Source organism: Spermophilus citellus, assembly GCF_964194105.1.
Source record: "Spermophilus citellus genome assembly, chromosome: 1".
In the NCBI taxonomy this organism is placed as follows: domain Eukaryota; kingdom Metazoa; phylum Chordata; class Mammalia; order Rodentia; family Sciuridae; genus Spermophilus; species Spermophilus citellus.
Genome location: NC_138182.1, coordinates 143,206,186 through 143,232,439, shown reverse-complemented (window position 1 = coordinate 143,232,439; position 26,254 = coordinate 143,206,186). Strand labels below are relative to the sequence as shown.

The 26,254-nt window shown below is 37.0% G+C and overlaps 1 protein-coding gene across 7 annotated transcripts in view; it reads left to right on the top strand.

Moving 5' to 3' along the window:
* Positions 1–1,361: 1,361 nt before the first annotated feature.
* The window catches only part of RAPGEF6 (Rap guanine nucleotide exchange factor 6), a 213,992-nt gene continuing 189,099 nt past the window's right edge, over positions 1,362–26,254 (top strand). For 6 of the 7 annotated variants that reach the window (XM_081279815.1, XM_081279813.1, XM_081279814.1 and 3 more), the window contains exon 1: positions 1,362–1,605. In XM_081279815.1, the coding sequence (XP_081135941.1) occupies positions 1,537–1,605 (69 nt within the window). In that variant the 5' untranslated portion in view covers positions 1,362–1,536. The remainder of the gene's footprint in view (positions 1,606–26,254) is intronic. The other variant, XM_081279818.1, reaches the window with a different exon arrangement.

Genomic DNA, 26,254 nt, shown 5'->3' with positions numbered 1-26,254 from the left:
TTGGGCAGACCTTTGAGTATGTATAGGTGTGTGTGTGTGTGTGTGTATGATGTGGGGGAGGGATGGTTTGCCTACTGTTTTGTGATTTTTTTTCCACTATTATTTCTGTAATGGCTGAGCCACATCTACTTTGGTGTCTTTTCCCAAAATTAGGGAGAAAGAGACTTGTTAGTAGTGTGTTGTAAACTTCAAGTTTGAGCAAGTCCCAGGACCAGTGCAGAGTATGGCACTCTGAAATATTGTAGCCTGAACTTTTCTTTTCCTTTTTTTTACTCTAAAATAAATGTTAACTTTCACCATGCCATTAAACACATGAAAATCACGTCATAATCTTGAATCAATTTAGTGAAGTATATTAAGATGTATCTAAATGGGGCCAAAGCCTTCAAGGACCTTAAATTTCAATTATGTAAAAGACAGTCCGTGGTGTTGCCCAAGTGAGGAACCTTGTGACTACCATCTTCGCATTAATGAGAAATGGTACAAAGCATTGTTCTAAAATGAAGGATTCTGGAATTTTGAGCGAACTTTTATTGTTTAAATAGCCTTTGCTGATGTCTGATTGCCCCGAAGTGATGTTTTGCTTACCAAAGGACAAGTAAATTGAAATGGGCTTTATCCAGCTTGCTAGGAAGCAGATGCAATGTAAAAGCGCAAAAGCGTCCACTTTAAGTCCAGGAATTCCTACGCCCACCTGAGAGAGGATCTGGGTGGAGGGAGGCCGGTTCTGGGCATTAGGTGAATACGGTTTACACCTGGCTTTGCAAAACGGCGATTATAAGCTGGCCCCCAGCACCATGGACACTCGCCCCTCTCCAATGTCAAAAAGCTTTGCTTTTTCTGCCCTGGTGTTAAAATACTTGTCTTGAGAAGAACAAGCACTTTTTTGTGGTCAGCTTTCACGAAAGATTTTGTTGTATTGAAAGAAACACGGGGAGTGGTATGCGTGGATTTCCTTGCTTGGCGAATGGCGGCTTCGACTTCCGTACGTTCTCCAAGGGCGGGGCGTCACAGTTGCAGAGGAGGAGCTCCGCCTAGCTTCCGAATTTGGATACAAACGTCTCCCTCCAGACGCCTTCCCCAGAGTTCTGCCCAACAAGCTGTTTTCGCTTAGATCCTATGAGTGCGTTTCCGGCCCTACACCGGAAGCTAGAGAGGCCAAAACCACAACTCTGAGGCGGATCCCCTGATCGGTTTAAGTGAGATCTCGCGACGACTCATTAAATCTCACGGAGGGCTGGAAAAGGTTTAACCGCACCGCCCCAGTTATTACGTCACCCTTAAGGCTCTGGTTAGCGTGCGTGCACGTGATGCGCATGCGTACTTGCCTCCCCTCGCCCCCGCGCGGGCTTCTTTCTGGCCAGTCGCGCGTGGGCTGAGGCCCTGGGCGGGCACTGCGAAGGTTTGTTTGCTTGAGCTCGGACCCCAAGACGGTGCGGAGTTCCCTCCCTGTAGGGAGGGCGCACCCCTACGGGAGGTGAATGGGCTGTCCTGTGGGCTGCTAGGGGTGGGGTGGGGAACATCGGGGCTGCTGCCATGAACTCACCGGTGGACCCCTGCGCTAGGCAAGCGCTGAAGAAGAAGCCGCCCGAACGGACCCCCGAGGTAAGGCCGTTTGATCCTGGCGCGCTTCCGCAGTTCAATGGACAGCGTTCCTCAGGCTTGCGGCGACTGTCCCAGTGCCAGTAATTCTCACCTGCTGCCGGGTATCTGTTTTCTGTGTCCTCTAGCCCTGACCCAGGTCCTTGTCAGGGGCTGGATGGTGACCGCCTTTCCTTCCCGAAGTGCGGTCTTCTCAAGCACGCCCGTTCTTGCAGGGCACTTCCTTATGTCTTCGATAAGAAAAGCCTGTTTCTAAATAGTATTTTCTGAGTTGGGTAAAATGTGGGTGGGTGAGGGAGTTTGCCCGTACGTTCAGGTAGACTAAGACACAAAGTAAGAATTTTAAGTGACGTATAACAGGCAATTAAGAACGAACTTCAGTGTGTGCTGCGTCCCAGAAATATTGTACAGTCGACTAAAAAAGGTAAAAGTTTAGAAAGTCCGTTTAAAACTTTGCATCCAGTCATGATAAGCTCTATGGTGGCTGATGCCTGTTTTAAGATTACTTCTCTAGGTACTTTTTCAGACTGTCATTAGAAATTTTTTTTACACTATTTTGGGCTTGACTACACGATAAAGTATTTTGGGTTAGCAGTGATGGCATGAACTGAAAAAGTTTTCATTTGACCTGAGGCTAAATTTCAGACAAATAACGAAAACCTGTTAGCCTTGCACATCCTTGTGGATTATTTAAATTTGGGGGGGAAGGTGTTCCTTGTTTTGGAGAAGTTGTTTTTTTTTTTTTTTTTTTTTTTTTTTTTTTTTTTTTTAATAATCATTGGCATGTTTCCTAAACCAAAACAAAAACTATATAACAACCATGAATGGGAGTACTCGCTTATATTTGCGTTAATGGAATTGAAATGCTTTAATTCTTGTCACTTTTAAATTTCAAGGTTTTGTTTGTTTTTGCGGTGCTGGAGTTTGAACCCAGGGCCTTGTGTGTGCAAAGCAGGCACTCTACCAACGGAGCTATATCCCCAGCCCAGATTTTCAGGTTTTTTGCTTAGTAATAAGTAACTGCGCTGGCCTTGTAGGATATATTACTATTTAAGTCATAATTTAAGCCGTGGTAGGTCATACTTTGTTATTGGAAATCCTGGTCTTTGCACAGGAACAAAGTAAATATTACCACTTTCCAGAGTCCTTTGCATCTTTAATCGTGTGAATCTTAATTTTCTTTCTTTTTGTGTTTTGTTAAATTATTTATTCTAATTTATTATACATGATAGCAGAATGCAATTCATTTCATATTACACATAGAGCACAATTTTTCAAGTCACTGATTGTACACGACATATTTTCACACCATTCATATCTTCAGACTTGTACTTAGGGTAATGATGTCTAATCATTCCAACTTCATTCTTATTCCCTTGCTCCCTCCCTTCTCCTCCCTCCCCTTTGGCCTATCTAAAGTTCCCCCCATCGCTATTATGGAATCTTAATTTCTTATATGATTCTGGAAGGTCATGTGAGCTAAGTGAAAGCAGTCTTTAAAATAGCTGAATTTTCCTTTATTATTTATTTATTTTTGAGTTACTGGAGTTTGAATCCAAGGGCTCTCTACTATGGACTTACATCCCCAACTATCTGTCTATTTACTTTTCTATCTATCTCTATATTTTTTTAAATATTTATTTAGTTGTAGATGGATACAGTATATTTATTTTTATGTGGTGGTGAGGATCGAACCCAGTGCCTCACACTTGCGAGGCAAGCACTTTACTGCTGAGCTACAGCCCTAGCCCCCACAACTATATATATTTTTTATTTGGGTACAGGGTCTGGCTAAATTGCTCAGGCTGGGCTTGAACTTAATATTCTCCTTCCTCAGCCTCTGGAGTCATTGGAATTAATGGTGTACACCACTATGCTCCGCCCTCCCATAGTTTTTTTTTTATCATTAGAAATATTCAGGGGCTGAGGATATAGCTCAGTTGGCAGAATGCTGTCGAACAAACTTTGAATGTTTGATGTAAGTTTTACTTGTAAACATTAGTTTTGATACATTCATATTTTTTTAATTATTTTATTGTTGGTTGTTCAAAACATTACATAGTTCTTAATATACCATATTTCACAGATTGATTCAAGTGGGTTATGAACTCCCATTTTTACCCCGTATACAGATTGCTGTGTCACATCAGTTACATTTCCATTGATTTACACATTGCCTTTCTAGTGACTGATGTATTCTGCTGTCTATCCCATTCTCCACTGTCCCCCCTCCCCTCCCCTCCCCTCCCCTTCTCTCTCTCCATCCCCTCTACTATAAATCGTTTCTTCCACTTATATAATTTTTCTCCTACTCCTCCTTTCCTCTTATATGTAATTGTGTATAACCCTGAGGCTCACCTTCCAATTCCATGCAATTTCCCTTAACTCTCACTTTCCGTCCCGCCTATCATCCCTGTTTAATGTTAATCTTCTTCTCCAGCTCTTCGTCTCTACCCTGTCCTTGGTTACTCCCCTTATATCAAAGAAGACATTTGACATTTGTTTTTTAAGGATTGGCTAGCTTCATATTTTAATTGTAGAATTCTCCTTAATGGCAAAATTATTATTGCATATTTTTTGAGCATAGGAAAATTTTTAAACTGTTTGTGAAGTTATATTTGCCAAGTTGTGCTTTAAGTACTTTATCTTGTTTTACTGGAAGATCAGCATTATTCAAGGAATGCCTACAGTTCATAAAATAGAGCTTGACATATAGCAGCATAATACGTTAACTGCTTCATTCATTGGGGTACAAATGTAGAAATAAGGAAAACATGAGTAAGTAACCCAAATCATAGTGATGGTTTACTTTGATTAAAAAAATTGGGGGCTGGGGATGTGGCTCAAGCGGTAGCGCGTTCTGCTGGCATACAAATAAAATAAAGGTGTTGTATCTGCCGAAAACTAAACAATAAATATTTTTTTAAAAAATTCTCTCTCTCTTTAAAAAAAAATTGGTTAAATTCTCACAAGTTCATTTGCTTTCAGAAGAATCTTTTTCTTTTAGTCGACTCTTAAGGGTATATTATAAATATAGTAATTTGTAATTATTTCTTGTGCACTTACCTGTTCAAGATACAATTCTCTGTAATAGGACGTATCAGTGAACAAATAGGCTGGCCCTAGTGGGTTTTGTTTTTTTGTTTTGTTTTGTTTTGGTTTTGGCACTGGGACTTGAACCCAGGGGTACTTTACCACTCAGTTATATCCCCAGCCCTTTTAATTTTTATTTCAAGACAGAGTCCTTAAGTTGCTGAGGCTGGTCTTGAACTTGTGATCCTCCTGCCTCAGCATGCTGAGTCACTGAAATTAAAGATATGTGCCACCCTCCTGTCCTGTGGTTCTTATATACTAATGGAACAAGGAACGAAGAAGGCAGATGATAAATATAAACAAGTGAATTATTATATTGTATATAAGTAATATAAAAATTATATTGCTATAAAAAAGAGTAGGATCAGGGGTCCTGGAAACAATAGAACAAGAGCTAGGTTGCAATTTAAATAAGGTAGTTCCTGTTTTCCTGGTTGAATTGACTGTTTTGGTGGGGGGGGTTATCAGGGATTGAACTCGGGGGCATTCGACCACTGAGCCACATCTCCTGCCCTGTTTTGTATTTTATTTAGAGATAGGGTCTCACTGAGTTGTTTAGCACCTCGCTTTTGTTGAGGCTGGCTTTGAACTCACAATCTTCCTGCCTTAGCCTTTCGAGTTGCTGAGATTACAGGTGTATACACTGCACTCAGCTTTGAGTTGACTTTTGATTAAAGATTTGATGTATGTGGTGGAATTAATCATGGGGGAAGAGCTTTGTAAGCAGAGGAAATAGGCATTGCCCTATGATGAGAGCATGTCTTGATGCATTGTAGGAATAGCAAGCAACTCTGGAGTGACTATAATAAAGAGTGAACTAGGGTGAGTAAGAAGTGAAGTTAGAGGAAAGAATGGTGACACAGAACTTTCTGAATCATTGTAAATTCTTTGACTTATTTTAGTATTAGGGGTAGAAGGGCCATCTAAATATTTTAGAGCAAAGGAGTAAAAATTATCTTACTTAGCTTCATTTTTAAAGTCTCCTGACTGCTGTGAGGGAGCAAATAGAAGTAGGAAGTTAGAGATTATTGCATTAAGTCAGGTAAGAAATGATGGTAACTCAGACTAAGGTAATAGTAATGGAGGCAGTGAGAAGTATTTAGACTTTGAAAATTGTCATGAGCTATCTATGGGCTGTGTATGTAAGCTATGCACATTTGAGCGTATAAGGGGCCTGGCCTGAAGGTACTGTCTGATTAGGCTATGCGACATATGCATGCCTTTCCTCTAGCTCTGCCTGTGATCCCACACAGCACCTGAGACGGGTGTGGCTTTCCAACATGTCAGTCAATCTGCTGACCACAAGACATTACCAAGCAAGACTTCACTCTTCGAAACCCAGTCCCTTGTCTTATTTGGATGGAACTTTCTGTCGAATGTCTTTTCCCTAAATAAATAGTGTGGGGGTTAGGGTGTGCTCTCTCTCTTGCCTCTTGCCTCCGTTTCTCCCCTTGAATTCCAGCTTGGGAGCTGACATCTGAGGCATCAAAGCTGTCCCTGAGCCCTGAAAAAGGTATTTCTGTGTTTGTATGGTTTTTTGTTGTTGCTAGCTGGACCAGCTGGTGACAGAAAATAATTTGAATGTTTAGCCTGTGGGGTTTGTTAATACATTAGATGCAGTCTTTGAGGGAAAGAGAAGAATCAAACACTATTTTAAGAGTTTTGGCCTACATAACTGGAGTTTAATTAGAGTTTGAGGTGCCCTCAAAGAGCTGTGGACATGGACTGGGAGTGTAGCTTCATAGTAGAGCACTTGCCTCTGATGTTTGAGGCCCTTGATTCAACCCCAGCACAAGCACACAAAAAAGATGCGGAAATTTGCAAGAGGAGTAGGTTTTGTTGAGGAGGATCAGAAATTCAGTTTTGAACATGTCAGATTTAAAGTGACTATTAGAAATGTTGAGTAAGGAAGTGCATGTACAAATTTGTTCTAAAGGAATGCTGTGCTGGTGATTTAAAAGTGTCTTTAACTTGATGAATAAAATTTCAATCTCCAGTCTCCTGGGTGTGGGTGTGCTCTCTTTAAATAATATATGTAACCTTATGACTGCAAAATTTTAAAGCAGGAAACTGGACATGGAATTACTACTATCAAGAGTGTACATTAAAAATAGAAGGGGACTAAAGACAGTAAATTTCCCAGAGCACTCCATCATTTTAAGGTTGGGGGAAAAGCCGGGCGTGGTGGCTCGGGGAAGCTGAGGCAGGAGGATTGCAAGTTCAAAGCCAGCCTCTACAAAAGTGAGGCGCTAAGCAACTTAGTGAGACCCTGTCTCTAAATAAAATAAAAAATAGTATTGGGGGTGTGGCTCAATGGCCAAGTGCCCCTGAGTTCAATCCTGGATACCAAAAAGAAAAAAATAGTTGGGGAAGAAGAGCAAACACCATCAAAGAAATGGGAGCAAACTATCCAATAGGAGAAAAACCAAGAGAGAGAATAGTAGTGTTCTGGAAACCAAGTGAATACAGTGGATGATAAATGGAATTAACATTTGATTGATTAAGCTTAATTTACTTATTTTCCTTTGGGTGGAAATTATTTATGAAAAATACACAAATGGCTAAGAATTGTGTCTTTTTAAAATTATTTTTGTGGTGCTGGGGATTGAACCCAGGGCATTGTGCATGTGAGGCAAGCATTCTACCACCTGAGCTATTTGTGTCTTATAACTTTGTAATAAACTTTGTGAGCCAGACACGTCATGTCTGTCACTTAGATATCTAACAATTTTTACTTTTCTAGCTATTTCTCCAGCTTCCACAGCATTATTTTTTCTGAACTAGTTCTTTGATTTCATTTTTCACTTTATAAAGGTATTTTTATGGGAAAATTTGGACTTAAATACTCTGTGGGAAGCTGGGTGCATTGGCAAGCCTGTAATACCACCTACTTAGAAGGCAGAGGCAGGAGGAGCTCAGATTCAAAACCAACCTGTGCTGGTTTTGACAAAAACTGCTAAAGTACTCATTTTGAGTCCTTACATCAAAAATTACTTAAAAAGTCACAGATAAAATTGAATGTAACTGTTTTTCAACTGAGTGCATATTCGACACCATTCTTTATAACCTTTTTTTTTTCACTTTAGATTGAATGTACATCTCTTTTATGGTTATTTACCTCTCTTTAACATAATGTTTTGCAATATTCATCAAAAAAAGAGAAGAATTGGAAATATATTTTATAAAGTCCTCATATACTAAAAAATACTTCATGTTCATCAGGACTGATGATTTGTGTATGTTAGTCTTTTTTCAGTAACTTCATTTAATTTTTATGGTCTGACATATCCAAGCACCATATATTTCATTTTATCCCCTTTTTATGTGTTTCAGATTCATGTATCTAACTTTAAAATTGTCTTCCAGGTTCTTAACCATTTGTCTTAAATTGAAGTCTTCATTATTTTCCCTTCTTAGTATTTTGTTGAGATGATCGGACTACTTGCCCACCTAAAAAATGTGTGGGTTTTTACTCTTGATTCCTCCTGGTATCTTCCTCTTTATATCCAATTGGTTAATACATCTTATTGACCTTACCTCCTGAATCTATCGTTGGCCTCCCCAGTTCTGCTTTAGTTCAGACTTTTTTCCCCCATTTTTTCTACCCATGTATTTTTTTCTAGTTATTTCATCATTATATTGCTTTTAGATCTTGGATCTAATCATATTCTATTAAAAATATTTTTTAGTTGTAGATGGACATAATATCTTTATTTATTTTTATGTGGTGCTGAGAATCTAGCCCAGTACCTCACATGTGTAAGGCAAGAGCTCCACCACTGAGCCACAACCCCAGTGCTTCATATTTTACTCTTGTTTAGAATTTATTTCCCACTCTCTAGTATAAATTAGCAATATGTTACCATTTGGGGGATTTAAAAGAGTAGGTATTATGTGTGTGTGTGTGTGTGTGTGTGTGTGTGTGTGTGTGTGTGTGTTTGTGTGTATTTACATATATATGTTATATATATATATATATATAAAACTTTATATAACAGGTTAAAGAGGAAGTCTTCTAGAAGTGTACTTGCATTGCTCAGATGATAACATCCATACCTTTAACAAATAATATGTTAAAACTGATATTAAAACAAAGTTGTAGATAGAAATTGAGTACGGTCCCTGTTCATCAGTGACTTAGAAGAAAAACATGAAAACATAAATGTAGTAAAACATTATGGTTATTATTGGGGATTTGAAACTGCAAGTTGGGTAAAGGAAAGACTTTTTTTTTTTTTTTTTTGGTACTATGGATTGAACCCAGGGGTGCTTAACCACTGATCCACATCCATATCCCCAGTCCTTTTTAATATTTTGTTTTTAGAGCACTGATAACATTCTATATTAAATCTTTTTAATATTTTATTTAGAAGTAAGATCTCACTGAGTTGCTAAGTGCCTCGCTAATCTGTTGAGGCTGGCTTTGAACTCTTGATCCTCCTGCCTCAGCCTCCTAAATTGCTGGGATTACAGGCATGTGCCATTGCACCCGGCAGAAAAGACTTCTTGGAAAAGCATTGAATTCAATCTTAAATGTCATGAATAGACATCTGAATGGTATAAGGTATACCAAAGGGAGATCATTCTAGGCATATGCAAAGGCACAGATAGTGGCAAGCCAGGTAGATTTGTAGAACAAGAAGTCAATCTGTAGGAGCATGCATTTCCAGTGGAAGTGATATCACCCCAAAAGGGACAAAAACTGGTTTTTAGGGGGATGGGTGGGAAAAAAGGTGTGGTATTAACTACAAATATGGCCTTCTAAAACCCAACCTTACTTGGCAAAATTTTATTCTTAGTATTAATTGGATATGGGTTGGCAGTTATGGAAAGAATGTCTAATAAAAGGTTCTTTGAAAGGGGATGGTAATGGGGGAAAGAAAAGATTGTATAACACTGGTCTGATGTATGGGATGTTTGGTGGAAGTGGTTCCAAACATGTTGATATTATCAGTGAAGCTGGATGTACTAGTGTGGTTGGATCACTTCAAAGATTTGGATTCCATTTTATGAGTAAAGGAGAAACATTGGAGGGTTTAAATGCTGAAATAAGATAGTTTCTTAAGGATTACTGTGAGAATACGGAGATGTAATTGGAAGTAGAATGAAGCACACAAGAGGCAGGGAGGCTTATAGGTAAATAGAATGAATGTAAAATATTTTGTCTAAACTGATAAACATTTCTATGTGGAAGGTAAGACTATTCATAATTATATGAAGATAATAGGAAACCCAAGAGATATATGTGGTTTAGTTAAAGAAACATGCAGTAGATCATATGTAGATTAGGTCCTGGACACAATAGTGACAGCAGCAGATAAGCTGAGATATTGAAGAGGTAAAATAGATCCAGCATGGATTCTGATGGGAGGGGGAGTATATCTTCCCCACTAGAATTTTTTTTTTTTAATTTTGAAATTGACTAAAAACAATAATAGTAAAGTCTGCATACCCTAAGTATATTTAGCCAGATAAATGTTTAAAAATATTTTTTAGTTGTAGATGGATAATATTTATTTTTACATGGTACTGAGGATAGAACCCAGGACCTCACATGTGCAAAGCAAGTTCTCTACCATTGACCCACAACCCCAGCCCAAGCCAGATAAATTTTTACAAGTATATTTAGTTGTATAGAGCACAATATAGAATGTTATCAGTGCTCTAAAAAATTCTTTCCACTTCTCAGTCAATACCCTTTTCCAGAGGAAACCACTGTTACGCTTCTAATGCCAATATATTTCTTCTTCCCGCTTTTGAACTTCATTTGAGTGGAATTGTGTTTTTGGTTTTTTTTTTTTTTTTTTTTTTGGTTTTTTTTTCCTGGCAGTCGAGGATTTTTAAGCTGCTTTGGTTGTGTTTTCTCTCTAGACTGAACTTTAAAGCTCCTCTCTTGGAGCTTTCCTTGGTGTTAATCTGGGTATCCTGACCAATCCTTTGCCACCTTTTTTTTTTTTTTTTTTTTGGTATCATCTACTTCACTCTGTCCAGACTAGCTCCTGGAATAATTAACTGCTTCTCAGCCCCAGATGCTCCAGTTGTTCCAGATGCATCAGTCCCAAGTCTGGTGAAATATTCCTGTCTTTTGCTTACTGGTAACAAGCTTGACTGGATGCAAGAGCAAAGCAGAAGTTAAATTATTTCTAATTTTCTGACTTGGGTAGCTGTATAGATAATAGTACAGTGTTTAGGAGTATTAAAGAGCAGAGTTGCAGGGGGTGTCAGTTTTGAGACCTCTTACAGAAGATAATAGAGATGTTAAGTATTTGGAGCTTCAGGTCAAACCAGGCTATAAGATTGAATTGTTCTAATATTCTACAGTATTTAGGACACAGGTGAAGTCATAGGCTTGGTTGGAATGCCCAAGGTGAAATGAAGAATGAGAAAAGAAGAGGGTCAAAAACAGACCTTTGTGTTCCCCAACATTAAAAAGGTAGGGGAATAAAAAAGAATTATTATGGGGTAAGAGAACAGAATGCTGTTATAGGGAATGAAGACTGATAAATTCTTTGGATGGCTTCTGTCAGAATGATTCCATTAGACTGATTAAGAGAGAACTTGATTGTGGAGGATGAGAAAATAAGACACAAGAACCTAAAAATGTGGTTCAGACAGAGGTAGAGTCCTTTTCTCATTATGTGTGAGGCACTGGGTTCAATCCTCAGCACCCCATAAAAATAAATAAAATAAAGGTGTTGTGTCCAACTACAATTAAAAAAAAAGAAACTGAAAACAGTAAGTATAGTGTTTATGGTTTGGCTCTAACAGGAAGAGAAAATATACAAGGTTCTCCACGATCTTCTGCCCATGTTGATATGACACATGACTCTAACCTTATCATCCTCTACCTTCAAACACTGACTTTAACTACATTCATGTGTCATATCAACATTTTGGTCAGTAACAACATTGTGGTCAACACCATTCCCATGCTATTATAGTGCCTAGTAGCCAACTTAGTTTATAAGTATATGTTATGATGTTTGCACAGCAATAGAATCACTAATGATGCATGTCTGAGAACATATCCCTGTTAAGTGATGGAGGACTGTATTTAAAAATATCCTAACACTGTTTCAACCTAAGCTCATCCTAAATTTCTTAAATTAGAAACTTCTGAAGGGGAGTATAGACATTATTTATAGAAAGAGCCTCCAGTTGTTCTGATACATGACAGAGAAGTGAGAAGCATTGTTCATTGTGCCATATTCTCTCCTGTATCTGCTTTGCATAGGATAGAAACTATATGGTGTTATATCAGTCCTGAAATTTGTATTTGAACAAGGTGACTTAGATCTGGGGTCTAGGGGCTACAGTTGTGGCTCAGTGGTAGAGCGCTTGTCTAGCACACATGAGGCACTGGGTTCGATCCTCAGCACAACATAAAGATAGATAGATAGATAAAGGTGTTGTGACCATCTACAACTAAAAAATATTTTTTTAAAAATCTGGAGTCTAATACTGAGAATTTGATCCTAGGCAAGCTACATAGCTTCTAAAAATTGAGGAGGGATTGTTGTATTATTGCCCAAATGAGAATTTTATTTACATATGTGTGTGTGTATGAAATATATATTCAGCCACGTGCCTTCACAATGCACCATAAATAGTAGTCATATGTATTAGCTTGTTTCCTTTGCTAGAAAACCATTCTCTGGCTTGAATACAAAATTGAATACAAATTTCTCACTGAAATCTCATCCCTAGTACTCTGCAAATTTGTGCAGCCAGCCTTCTTTACTTTTCCACTTCTCTCTGTTCTCAGGATATAACACTACTTCTACCATAATGATTTCTGTACTGTTATAATTGCTCTTATATTTCTCTTTCTGATTGTAAACTCTTTGTATTGAGTGGGGAGTACTGGATATTGAGCTTAAGGGGTTCTACCACTCAGCTACATCCCTAGCCCTTTTTATTTTGAGACCTGGTCTCACTAGTGTCCTGTGGCTGGCTTGAACTCTTGCCTCAGTCTCCTGTGCTGGAGTGTAAATGGTTATAAATTCCTTGAGAATAGTGCTTGTATCTTTATCTTTCAGTGCTCCGCCATGTAATATTTGTAGAATAAATGAGTTATAAAGAAAAATAATGTGGGAAAATGCTGTTCTTTACAAGTCTGCTAGTGATTTCTATCAGTCTAATAGTTGAAGTGCTGGGATGAAAAGACTGGTGAAGTTTGGCATAACTGCAAAATTTGCTATTGATTTTTCTATTACCAAAAGATGAATAAGTACAATTACCCAGCATTTCCTCTGAGAGCATTGAGGGTAGAGGAAACTGTTATGTCCTGGAACAGGAATTCCTTTTCTGTATGGCTTCAAAACAATTTGTAGGAAATATCAGAGAACTATAGGTAAATGCCACTTTTACCTTTTTGTATTTTGTTACCAGAATACAAAGAAGGAGCTAGAACTGAAAAATGTAAAATTTAATATCTTATAATAATTTATTAATCTGTTTCAGAATTCATAATAATATGGTCTTTAACTGCACGCTTGGTGAGGTTTTTTTCTTCATTGGCAAAAGAACAAAATTGTACGTGGAATCATTTTTGAGTGAGTCATCGTGCATATCCCTGAGGGTGGCACAAAAAATTCTGTTGTGTTTTTCCATAGAAGATGTACATTCAGAGGGTTCCTTGGGAAGAAAAAGAATTTATTCTTCTAGGGTCCTTTGACCTTCATTTGTAAACCCTTCTGGATAGAAGGGGGGGATGTTGGATCTGGATGGTCCCCTTATTGAAGATCATCTTTTTAAGGCATTTTGTTTACATGCATTGGAGATTGCCAAATTGAGAAAAGGCTGTGACAGTCTTGGAGTTTAGATACTATATGATTTTGTTTCTGAGATGCTGAGAAATTTCCCTTTGAGTGAATATTCTAAAGAGGAGGAGCAACCATGAAGGATTTTATCACATGACAAATTCTTTTTTTTTTTAATTTGTTTAAATTAGTTACACATGACAGTACAATGATCTTGACATACATTTGAATCAGTTGGGATATAATTTCTCATTTTTCTGAGTGTACAGGTTGCAGAATTACATTGGTTGTGCAGTCACGTATATACCCACAGAAATAATAATGTCTATTTTATTCTGCTGTCCTTCCATTCCCTGATTCCCCTCCCTTCCCTTCCCATCACGTCTCTCTACCCACTTCTTATTTTTTTTTCCCTCACATCATCATACCTGTATTCTGTATAACGAAGGGGGTCTCCTTCCCTCTTTCATGCAATTCCCATTTTCCCTCCCTTTCCTTCCCACCTCTCTTCCCTATCTAGAGGTAATTTTCTTCTCATGCTCTTCCTCCCTACCCATTTTGAGTCATCTCCCTTATATCAGAGAAGACATTTGACATTTGTTTTTTAGGGATTGGCTAACTTCACTTAGTATAATCTGCTTTTATGCCATCCATTTCCCTGCAAATGCCATGATCTTGTCATTTTTTTAGTGCTGAGTAATATTCCACTGTGTATAAATGCCACATTTTTTTATCCATTCATCCATTGAAGGGCATCTAGGTTGCCTCCATAGTCTAGCTATTGTGAATTGTGCTTCTATAAACATTGATGTGGCTGTGTCCCTGTAGTATTCGGTTTTTTGGTCTTTTGAGTATAGTCCGAGAAGAGGAATAACTGGGTCAAATGGTGGTTCCATTCCCAGTTTTCCAAGGAATCTCCATACTGCTTTCCAAATTGGCTGCACCAATTTGCAGTCCCACCAACAATGTATGAGTGTACCCCCCTCCCCAATCCTCGCCAGCAATTGTTGTTGTTTGACTTCATAATGGCTGCCATTCTTACTGGAGTGAGATGGTATCTTAGAGTAGTTTTAATTTGCTAGCGATGGTGAGCATTTTTTCGTGTATTTGTTGACTGTATATCCTCTTCTGAGAAGTGTCTGTTCAGGTCCTTGGCTCATTTGTTGATTGGGTTATTTGTTTTTTTGTTTAACTTTTTGAGTTCTTTGTATATCCTAGAGATTAGAGCTCTGATGTGTGAGGGGTAAAAATTTGTTCCCAGGATGTAGGCTCCCTATTCACTTCACATATTATTTCTCTTGCTGAGAAAAAAACTTTTTAGTTTGAATTCGTTCCATTTGTTGATTCTTGGTTTTAATTCTTGTGCTATAGGAGTCTTATTAAGGAACTTGGGGCCTAACTCCACGTGATGGAGATTAGGGCCTACTTTTTCTTCTATTAGACACAGAGTCTTTGGTGTATGATTTCTAGATAGTTGATCCATTTTGAGTTAACATTTATGCATGTTGAGAGAGAGGGATTCAATTTCATTTTGTTGCATATGGATTTCCAGTTCTCCCAGCACCATTTGTTGAAGATGCTATCCTTTCTCCATTGCATGCTTTTATCACCTTTGTCTAATATAAGATAGTTGTAATTTTGTGGGTTGGTCTCTATGTCCTCTATTCTGTACCATTGGTCTACCAGCCTGTTTTGGTGCTAGTACCATGCTGTTTTTGTTACTATTGCTCTGTAGTATAGTTTAAGATCTGGTATAATGATACCAATTGTTTCACTCTTCCTGCTTAGAATTGCTTTAGCTATTCTGAGTCTCTTATTTTTCCAGATGAATTTCATAATTGCTTTTTCTATTTCTGTGAGGAATGCCTTTGGGATTTTGATTGGAATCGTGTTGAATCTGTAGAGTGCTTTTGGTAACGTGGCCATTTTAATAATATTAATTCTGCCTATCCATGAGCAAGGTATATTTTTCCATCTTCTAAGGTCTTCTTCTATTTCTCTCTTTAGGGTTCTATAGTTTTCATTGTAAAGATCTTTCACCTCTTTGGTTAAGTTGATTCCCAAGTTTTTTTGTTTTGTTTTGTTTTGTTTTGAGGATATTGTGAATGGGGTAGTTTTCCTCATTTCCATTTCAGAGGATTTGTCACTGATATACGGGAATGCCTTTGATATATGGGTGTTGATTTTATATCCTGCCACTTTTCTGAATTCATTTACTAGTTCTAGTTTCTTGGTAGAACTTTTTGGGTCTGCTAAGTATAGGATCATATCATCAGCAAATAGTGCTAGTTTAAGTTCTTCTTTTCCTATATTTATGCCTTTAATTTCTTTCATCTAATTGCTGTGGCTAGTGTTTCAAGAACTTTGTTGAATAGAACTGGTGAAAGAGGGCCACATGATAAAATTCTTGTCTTTGAAAGGGAAGGAGGAATGAGTGTAAGCTCTAACATTGTGGTTATCATTTGGCTTTATCTTGGACCAGTCTTAATACATAGTGGAAATTGCACTGCCTGGCAGGTATTTGTGAACACTTATATAGCACTTCCAGTAATACTTTAGCTGGTGGGGTCAACCTGTGAAAAGAGATTTACACAGATAAAGGAACTGAACTCTAGAGAGGTAAGATGTCTTAATGCTACATGACTCATCAGTGACTTCCTCAGCCCTGTCCTTCTCTTTATTGAAACAATGAGTTTTAGTCTACCTTTTAAACTTTGAATTTTAAGCATCTACATAGATGTCAGTATAGAAATGATGCCTTTTATTTAGTCTTGATTGTGCTAAGTGAAGTACATTGGCCATTTATATTCACAAGTTTCACATTGATGGATTCAACCAACCCCAGATGGAAATATTCAGGGATAGGACTAGGGGTTTATCTCACAATAGAGTGCTTGCTAAGTTGAATCCCCAACACCTCAAAAAGAAAGAAAATATTCTGGGGGAAAAGTTATGTCTGAACTGAACATGTACAGACTCCTTTCTTTCCATTGTCATTATTCCTAAATGATATAATATAACAACTATATAACATTTTATGAGATATTATAGGTAATCTAGAGAGGATTTGAAGTATATGGGAGAAACCCTTCATGGGTGTGCTCCCCTTTTTTGTCCCTGGCACTGAGGCTGCTGAGACAGGAGGATCTTTTGAGCCCAGAAGTTCAAGACCAGCCTGAGCAACATAGCCAGACTCTGTCAGTTGGGAATAAAGTATACAGAAGGATGTGCTTAGATTATGTGCCAATACTATACCATTTTATATAAGGCACTTGAACATCTGTAGATTTTTATATCTGAAAGGGGTCCTGGAACCAATTCCCCAGATATGATAGAAAACAACTGTACTTTAAAGGTGCCTGTGTTAATTTAGTGAAAGGTGTTTATTTTTTTTGTGGAGTTTTTGTTTGTTTTTTGTTACTGGGGATTGAACTCGGGGTGCTTAACCACTGAACCATATACCCAACCCTTTTCATTTTGAGACAGGGTCTCACTAAATTGCTTAGGGCCTCAGCCTCCCAAGTCACTGAGATTACAGGCATGCACCACTGCACCCGGCTTTAGGGGAAGTTTTTGATTCTTAAATTTTATGTAAAATGAAAATAGGTGTGCTTAATATGTGATCTTTAATATTATGTTTTTTAACTTACACTTTGTTTTCAGAGGATACATGGTAGCCTATTTAGTTTGGCTTCTTAAAACCATTCAGCTAATACGAGAAGGCTCCATCACAGAAGAAAAATGTCCATGAGTATCTTAGGCCTGAAGTTCTGATTATTTATCGGCTGGTTAAATTACTGTGAGGAACATTGAATACTTGAATACACACCTTTTTTTTTTTTTTTTTTTTTTGAAGGAAGGCTGGCTAATGAACATTGTACAATAAATATTTTTTAAGCACTGTTTTTAGTGCCAGTAATAGAAGGTTAAAGACAGTTCTTTCATCAGGTCCTCAAGGAGATAGATAAGTCCACAAATAGTTAATAATATATAACCTGTTTAAGTACAGTGATAATTACAAATACTAGGTACTCTAGAGTTTATAGGAAGACTTTTGGGGATGAGAGGTTAGGAAGGTGCCATTCAAGTTGTTTTGGAAACAGGATCCTGATTTGAAGTTAGAATATGCAAAAATTTAGGTGATAAGTGTTTCTTAATGAGGAACTTCATGTGCAAAGGCCACAAAATGAGCACATACAGCATGTACATGCAAGTTGTCTGTACTTCTAGAACATTGGGACATTAATGAGTAGTAAGATGAGGCCAGAGGAATGGTCAGGATCAAGATCATGAAAGGCTGTATTTTCTTTATTAAAGAGTTTGGATTTGGCATTTAGAAAGATTATTCTGGCAGCAGTATGAAGAATAGATTATAGAGCCCCAGACTAGAGTCCAGAAGACAATTTTCAGTTATCCTGTGAGTATTAATGAGTCCTTAGACTCATTTGGAATGCTAAACAGAGATATTCAGAAGTTAGAATTGACAGATTTCTTACTAGGGCTATTGAAGGTAATACTGTTTTCATGGAATTGATAGTGATTTTTGTCTTAAATATATTGCACTTTAGATAAGGATGGATCAGTCAGGTGAAAGTGTTAGTTTCCAGTAGTTTACTAGAGAACTCTGGGCTAGCAATACAAATAGGGACATCCTAAGCATACATAATAGTAATTAAAGCTATGTATAATGGAGAATACTCCTTAGGCTAGAGAATCTCCAGTGAAATAAGGGTAGATGTAATAATTCTGGAAACATAAACTTTATAATAAAGATTTAAGGGAATAAGAAGAAGGAGGGGGAAAAAAACCAAGAAGCAGGCTGGGATTGTGGCTCAGGGGCAGAGTGCTTGTCTCACATGTATGAGGCATTGGGTTCGATCCTCAGCACCACATAAAAATAAATAAATAAAATAAAGGTATTGTGTCCATCTACAACTAAAAAGATATTTAAAAACACACACAAAACAAGGTGCCTGTAACGGACATTTAGAAGGAGCAGAAAGGCACTGTATAGCAAAAGAAGTACCTGAGACTTGTAAGCTGTTTAGGATTTATTGGATGCCTATCACTGTTATGAAAAGTTTACCTACTTTATCCTTCAAAAAGCCCTCTGAAAGAAGCTATTACACCCACGTTTTACACCTGGGGAAGTAGAATTATGGAAAGATGAACTTGCCAAAGGTACTATAGCTAGGAAGCAGTGGAGAAATTCAAGCCTAGGCAGTCTGATTTTATAATCTTTGCTTGTCATCCTTGCTAAATAATTCTCATGAGGACAAGGACCCAGAGAGAACCATATTACAGAAGGGACAGGGTCTTTTAGGATGGGGATGTGAATGGATGATGAATGCAATGGCAGTAAAATGCTATATAGAATGTAAGGAGAGAGGATTGAAAAAGCATGGGGAAAAGTCTTGGGTGACTTCAGTTATTGAAGTACAGCGGGTGGTAGCATCAGGAATGTGAACTTAAGACAGCACTGTGAATTTATAAATAACAGGATGCCTGCTTTTTTTGATATATTGGAATTTTAGTGGATAATTATTGGAGTCCTGAAGTTAATGTATATCATTTGGGACTTTAATAATAATTATAATTTCAAGGTATAATTTTTTAATGTTAGGGAGGGAGTTTTTATTAATAAAAATTAATTTTTAGTTATGTAGTTAAGCATTGTGTATTAATCTGTAAATTAAAAGTTCAGGTTTACGATGAGATAAGAAATGTATAAAGTCAAATAGTGTCGTGTCCTGTCCATTTGCCATCCCCCAACCCCACTATCATGAACAAGGCAGTTTACACGTGTCTGGCCAGCTGTCTGAAAATTTATCATAATTTGGATTCCTGTGGTTGTTTTCTCATGATTAGATTCAGGTTAAATAATTTTCTTAAGAAAGTACATAGATAGATGATATCCTGTCCTTTCCATATTTGCCCCATCAAGGGTCATATATTATTAGTTATTTTCATTATTGGGGATATTAAATTGATAATTTGCATCTCTGTTGTAAAGGGTAAAGTCATGCTGTAATTATTTATTCATTCATTCATTCATTCATTCATTCATTTATTTTTAGTGCTGGGGATTGAACCTAGGGGCACTTTACCACTGAGCTACATTTTCAATCTTTTTTGCTTTTTAATTTGAAACAGCCTAAGTTGCTGAGGGTGGCCTGGAACTTTTAAATCTCCTGCCTCACAAGTGGATGGGGTGTGCCACTGAAACTGACAAATGCTGTAATTTCTAAATCATTCTACTTTGAGACTGTGTGAATGTTTTAGCATTTAATTGTACCTAAATTAACTATTACTTTGCTGTTACAAAATGATAATTCTCTGATTCTGTATTCTACATTTATTAGATGTTTTCAGTGTAAGAGAGCTTTCTCCACCATCCTCTCTCCTTCCTCTTTGTTTTTTTTTTTTTTTTTTTTTTTTAATCACTATGAATTTAGTTTTGTTAAATTGACCCACATTTAGGTAGTGGGAGCCTATGCCAAAGTCAACTTCTCTGTCTTTTTGACATGATCACCTAGTGTTTTAATTACTTTCTTGCTTTTTTTTTCATAAAAATATGTTCTAGGCTTATAAGTTCCTTGTTTTAGAACTAAAATCAGCCATTTATCCAAAGAAACCTCGTTCCCCTTTAGAGGAAATATATTTAGAAACCAGTATCTGGAGCCAGGCGTGGTGGTATACATGCCTGTAATCCAAGTGGCTCTGAAGGCTGAGGCTGGAAAATAGTAAGTTCAAAGCCAGCCTCAGCAACTTAGTGAGGCCCTAAGCAACTCAGCATGACCCTGTCTCTAAATAAAATGTTAAAAAGGGCTGGGGATGTAGCTCAGTGGTTAAGCGCCCCTGGGTTTAATCCCTAGTACCAAAAGAAAGAATCCAGTATCTGGGCTCTGGGTGTGGTCATTGTAGTTCTGTACTCCTGAATTTATACCTTGATGACTAAGAAAACCAATGGAATGAAATTCTGTGTTTAATATATGTCTTGTTAACTTGGGAAAACTGTTTGCATCTATAAGGTAAAATAGTTTTACTAGTCTTAAGAATGTAAATTGACCCTTAGTTTGTAGTTTTATAATAGTCACTGTGCTATACATTTAATAAGCATTTTTAAATTGTATGTCCAAAAATATTTTATCATTCTTATTGTACAGGTAATAAATTTGTTTTGTGTTTTGTTTATTGACACATAAAAATTGTACATATGTATATTATGGGATGATATCTTCTCATTATGGAATCTAAGATTGTTTTGAATGTTTAAATGGATACATAAAAATTATAAATATGGGGTTTCATGTGATATTTTGGTACATGTATACATTATGTAATGTTCTAACAAGAGTAAATACTATCTGCTCAAATATTTATTATTTCTCTATGGTAAAAACTTTGAAAATTCTTTCTCACAGCTTTATAAAAACTATACAGTATATTATTATTACCTGTCTTTAACCTCCTGTACAATAGAATACCAGAATGTCTTACTACTAAGTAACTTTGTACCCATTGATCAACCTTTCTGCTTTTCTGCTTACCTTCTGTTTTCCCCAGCCTCTGGTAATCACCATTTTCTCAAGTTATGTGACCAACTTTTTACAATTCCAAATGTAAAAAAGATCATATGGTGCTTGTCTTTCAGTGCCTGAATTATTTCATTTAACATAATGATCCCCAGTTCCATCTATATTGTTGTAAATGATAGGATTTCATCCTTTGAATAGCTTAATACTATTCCCTGTGTACATATACCACAATGTGTTTATCCATTTATCATTTGGTAAACACTTTGGTTGTCTCCATTTCTTGGCTTTCGTGAAAAATAGCCAGTGCTACAATAAACATGGGAATACAAATGTTTCTTCAATAGACTGATTTCATTTTTTCTGGCGGAGGTGGGGGAAGTAGTTAATATACCCAGTAGTGGGATTGCTGGCTCTTATGGTACTACTTCTTTTAATTTTTCGAGGAACCTCTGTATTCTTCTTTCATAATGGCTATACTAATATACATTCCAACTAACAGTGTACAAGGGTTCCCTTTTTCTACATTCTTTTCAGTAGTTGCTATCTTCTGCTTTTTTTTGAAAATGGCCATTCTTACAGGAGTGAAGTCTGGGTCATCAGACTGCGGCGGAGGAGATAACTTCATTGAAACCTGCGGCTACAGTGACTTCTTCCCTTCCCTTCTCATACCTTTCCTCCCAAGCATCTAATAAATTTATATGAGTAAACAGTAACTCAGCAGTCAAACAGAACAAGAAGTAACATGAGCAGCTTCAAAAAGCAAGGAAGAAAAGGAGTACAAACAATGCAGGACAGCCTAAATATTCAGGAGGACCTAGAGTCATCAGAAAAATGGTCATATAAAGAACTCAAGGAACACCTTAGACAGATGGAATGGAACCTTAAAGAGGATACAAGACAGCAAATACAAGCAGCGAAAGAACACATTGAGAATGAATTACATAAACAGATAAAAGAAGTAGTTAAGCATCTTTATCAGGAGAGAGATTATAAAAAATAATCAAACAATAATTCTAGAAATGAAGGAAACGATAAACCAAATTAAAAACTCAATTGAGAGTATCACTAACAGAGTGGAGCAAGTAGAAGCCAGAACGTCAGATAATGAAGACAAAATATATCATCTTGAAAAGAGTCTAGCCAACTCAGAAAGGCTGGTAAAAAATCACGAGAAAAACATCCAAGAGTTATGGGATAACATAAAAAAACCAAACTTACGAGTCATCGGGATAGAAGAAGGTACAGAGATTCAAACCAAGGGAATGAGTAACCTGCTGATTGAAATAATTACAGAAAACTTTCCAGAAATAAAAAAGGAAACAGATATACAAATTGAAGATGCATACAGGACACCGAGCACACAAAATCACAGTAGACCAACGCCAAGACACATTGTTATGAAGATATCCAATATACAGAACAAAGAGAAAATATTAAAAGCAACAAGAGAAAGGAGACAGATTACATTCAGGGGTAAACCAATAAGGTTAACAACGGATTTTTCATCACAGACACTGAAAGCAAGAAGGTCATGGAACAATGTATTTCAAACACTGAAAGACAATGGATGCCAACCAAGAATACTGTATCCAGCAAAATTAAGCTTCAGGTATGACAACGAAATAAAAATCTTTCATGATAAACAAAAGTTAAAAGAATTTGCAGCCAGAAAATCAGCATTGCAAAGCATTTTGAGCAAAACACTACACGAGGAAGAAATGAAAAACAATAACCAAAACCATCAGTGGGAAGTGCCTCAGTAAAGACAGAGGGCGAGGGGAAAGATAATCATGGAGAAACAAACTAAATTTTTTTTAAAAAAGGATAAACAATCAAACATGGATGGAAGTTCAAACCATATATCAATAGTAACTCTGAATGTTAATAGCTTAAACTCTCCAATAAAGCGACATAGGCTGGTATCATGGATTAAAAAAACAAATCCAACAATATGCTGCCTCTATGAGACACATCTGATTGGAAAAGACATACACAGGCTGAAGGTGAAAGGATGGGAAAAAATATACCACGCACACGGTCCTCGTAAGCAAGCAGGGGTGGCCATCCTCATATCGAATAAAATCGACTTCAAGACTAAGTTAATCAAAAGGGATAAAGAAGGTCATTATATACTGTTAAAAGGAACCATTCACCAACAAGACATAACAATTATCAATATTTACGCACCAAATAATGGTGCTGCGACATTCATAAAACAAATTCTCCTCAAATTCAAGAATCAAATAGACCACAACACAATAATTATGGGAGACTTCAACACACCTCTCTCACCATTGGACAGATCCTCCAAACAAAAGTTGAATAAAGAAACTATAGAACTCAATACCACAATCAATAACCTAGACTTAACTGACATATATAGAATATATCAACCATCATCAAATGGATATACTTTTTGCTCAGCAGCACATGGATCCTTCTCAAAAATAGACCATATATGATGCCACAGGGCAACCCTCAGTAAATATAAAGGGGTGGAGATAATACCATGCATTTTATCTGATCATAATGGAATGAAACTGGAAACCAATGATAAAAGAAGGAAGGAAAAATCCTACATCACATGGAAAATGAACAATATGTTACTGAATGATCAATGGGTTACAGAAGACATAAAGGAGGAAATCAAAAAATTCTTAGAGATAAATGAAAATACAGACACAACATATTGGAATCTATGGGACACAATGAAAGCAGTTTTAAGAGGAAAATTCATCGCCTGGTGGTCATTCCTCAAAAAAAGAAAAAACCAACAAATAAATGAGCTCACACTTCATCTCAAAGCCCTAGAAAAGGAAGAGCAAAACAACAGCAAATGTAGCAGAAGGCAAGAAATAATTAAAATCAGAGCAGAAATCAATGAAATTGAAACAAAAGAAACTATTGAAAAAATTAACAAAACTAAAAGTTGGTTCTTCGAAAAAATAAATAAGATCGACAGACCTTTAGCCACGCTAACGAAGAGAAGAAGAGAGAGAACTCAAATTACTAACATACGGGATGAAAAGGGCAATATCACAACAGATGCTACAGAAATACAGACGACAATTAGAAATTATTTTGAAAACCTATATTCCAATAAAATAGAAGATAGTGAAGACATCGATAAATTTCTTAAGTCATATGATTTGCCCAGACTGAGTCAGGAGGATACACACAATTTGAACAGACCAATATCAATGGAATAAATTGAAGAAGCCATCAAAAACTACCAACCAAGAAAAGCCCAGGACCGGATGGGTATACAGCGGAGTTTTACAAAACCTTTAAAGAAGAATTAATACCAATACTTTTCAAGTTATTTCAGGAAATAGAAAAGGAGGGAGCTCTTCCAAATTCATTCTATGAGGCCAACATCACCCTGATTCCGAAACCAGACAAAGACACCTCAAAGAAAGAAAACTACAGACCAATATCTCTAATGAACCTAGATGCAAAAATCCTCAATAAAATTCTGGCGAATCGAATACAAAAACACATCAAAAAAATTGTGCACCATGATCAAGTAGGATTCATCCCTGGGATGCAAGGATGGTTCAATATACGGAAATCAATAAATGTTATTCACCACATCAATAGATTTAAAGATAAGAACCATATGATCATCTCGATAGATGCAGAGAAAGCATTCGACAAAGTACAGCATCCCTTTATGTTCAAAACATTAGAAAAACTAGGGATAACAGGAACTTACCTTGACATTGTAAAAGCTATCTATGCTAAGCCTCAGGCTAGCATCATTCTGAATGGACAAAAGTTGAAGGCATTCCCTCTAAAATCAGGAACAAGACAGGGGTGCCCTCTATCACCACTTCTATTCAATATAGTTCTCGAAACACTGGCCAGAGCAATTAGACAGACGAAAGAAATTAAAGGCATAAAAATTGGAAAAGAAGAACTTAAATTATCACTATTTGCAGATGACATGATTCTATACCTAGAAGACCCAAAAGGGTCTACAAAGAAACTACTAGAACTAATAAATGAATTCAGCAACGTGGCAGGAGACAAAATCAACACACATAAATCAAAGGCATTTCTGTATATCAGCGGCAAAACTTCTGAAACGGAAATGAGGAAAAACACTCCATTCACAATATCCTCAAAAAAAATAAAATACTTGGGAATCAACCTAACAAAAGAGGTGAAACATTTATACAATGAAAACTACAGAACCCTAAAGAGAGAAGTAGAAGAAGATCTTCGAAGATGGAAAAATATACCCTGTTCATGGATAGGCAGAACTAACATCATCAAAATGGCGATATTACCAAAAGTTCTCTATAGGTTTAATGCAATGCCAATCAAAATCCCAACGGCATTTCTTGTAGAAATAGATAAAGCAATCATGAAATTCATATGACAAAATAAAAGACCCAGAATAGCAAAAGCAATTCTAAGCAGGAAGTGTGAATCAGGCGGTATAGCGATACCAGATTTCAAACTATATTACAGAGCAATAGTGACAAAAACAGCATGGTACTGGTACCAAAACAGGCGGGTGGACCAATGGTATAGAATAGAGGACACAGAAACTAATCCACAAAGTTACAACTATCTTATATTTGATAAAGGGGCTAAAAGCATGCAATGGAGGAAGGATAGCATCTTCAACAAATGGTGTTGGGAAAACTGGAAATCCATATGCAACAAAATGAAACTGAATCCCTTTCTCTCGCCATGCACAAAAGTTAATTCAAAATGGATCAAGGAGCTTGATATCAAATCAGAGACTCTGCGTCTGATAGAAGAAAAAGTTGGCTCCGATCTACAGATTGTGGGGTCGGGCTCCAAATTCCTTAATAGGACACCCATAGCACAAGAGTTAATAACAAGAATCAACAAATGGGACTTACTTAAACTTAAAAGTTTTTTCTCAGCAAGAGAAACAATAAGAGAGGTAAATAGGGAGCCTACATCCTGGGAACAAATTTTTACTCCTCACACTTCAGATAGAGCCCTAATATCCAGAGTATACAAAGAACTCAAAAAATTAGACAATAAGATAACAAATAACCCAATCAACAAATGGGCCAAGGACCTGAACAGACACTTCTCAGAGGAGGACATACAATCAATCAACAAGTACATGAAAAAATGCTCACCATCTCTAGCAGTCAGAGAAATGCAAATCAAAACCACCCTAAGATACCATCTCACTCCAGTAAGATTGGCAGCCACTATGAAGTCAAACAACAACAAGTGCTGGCGAGGATGTGGAGAAAAGGGTACACTTGT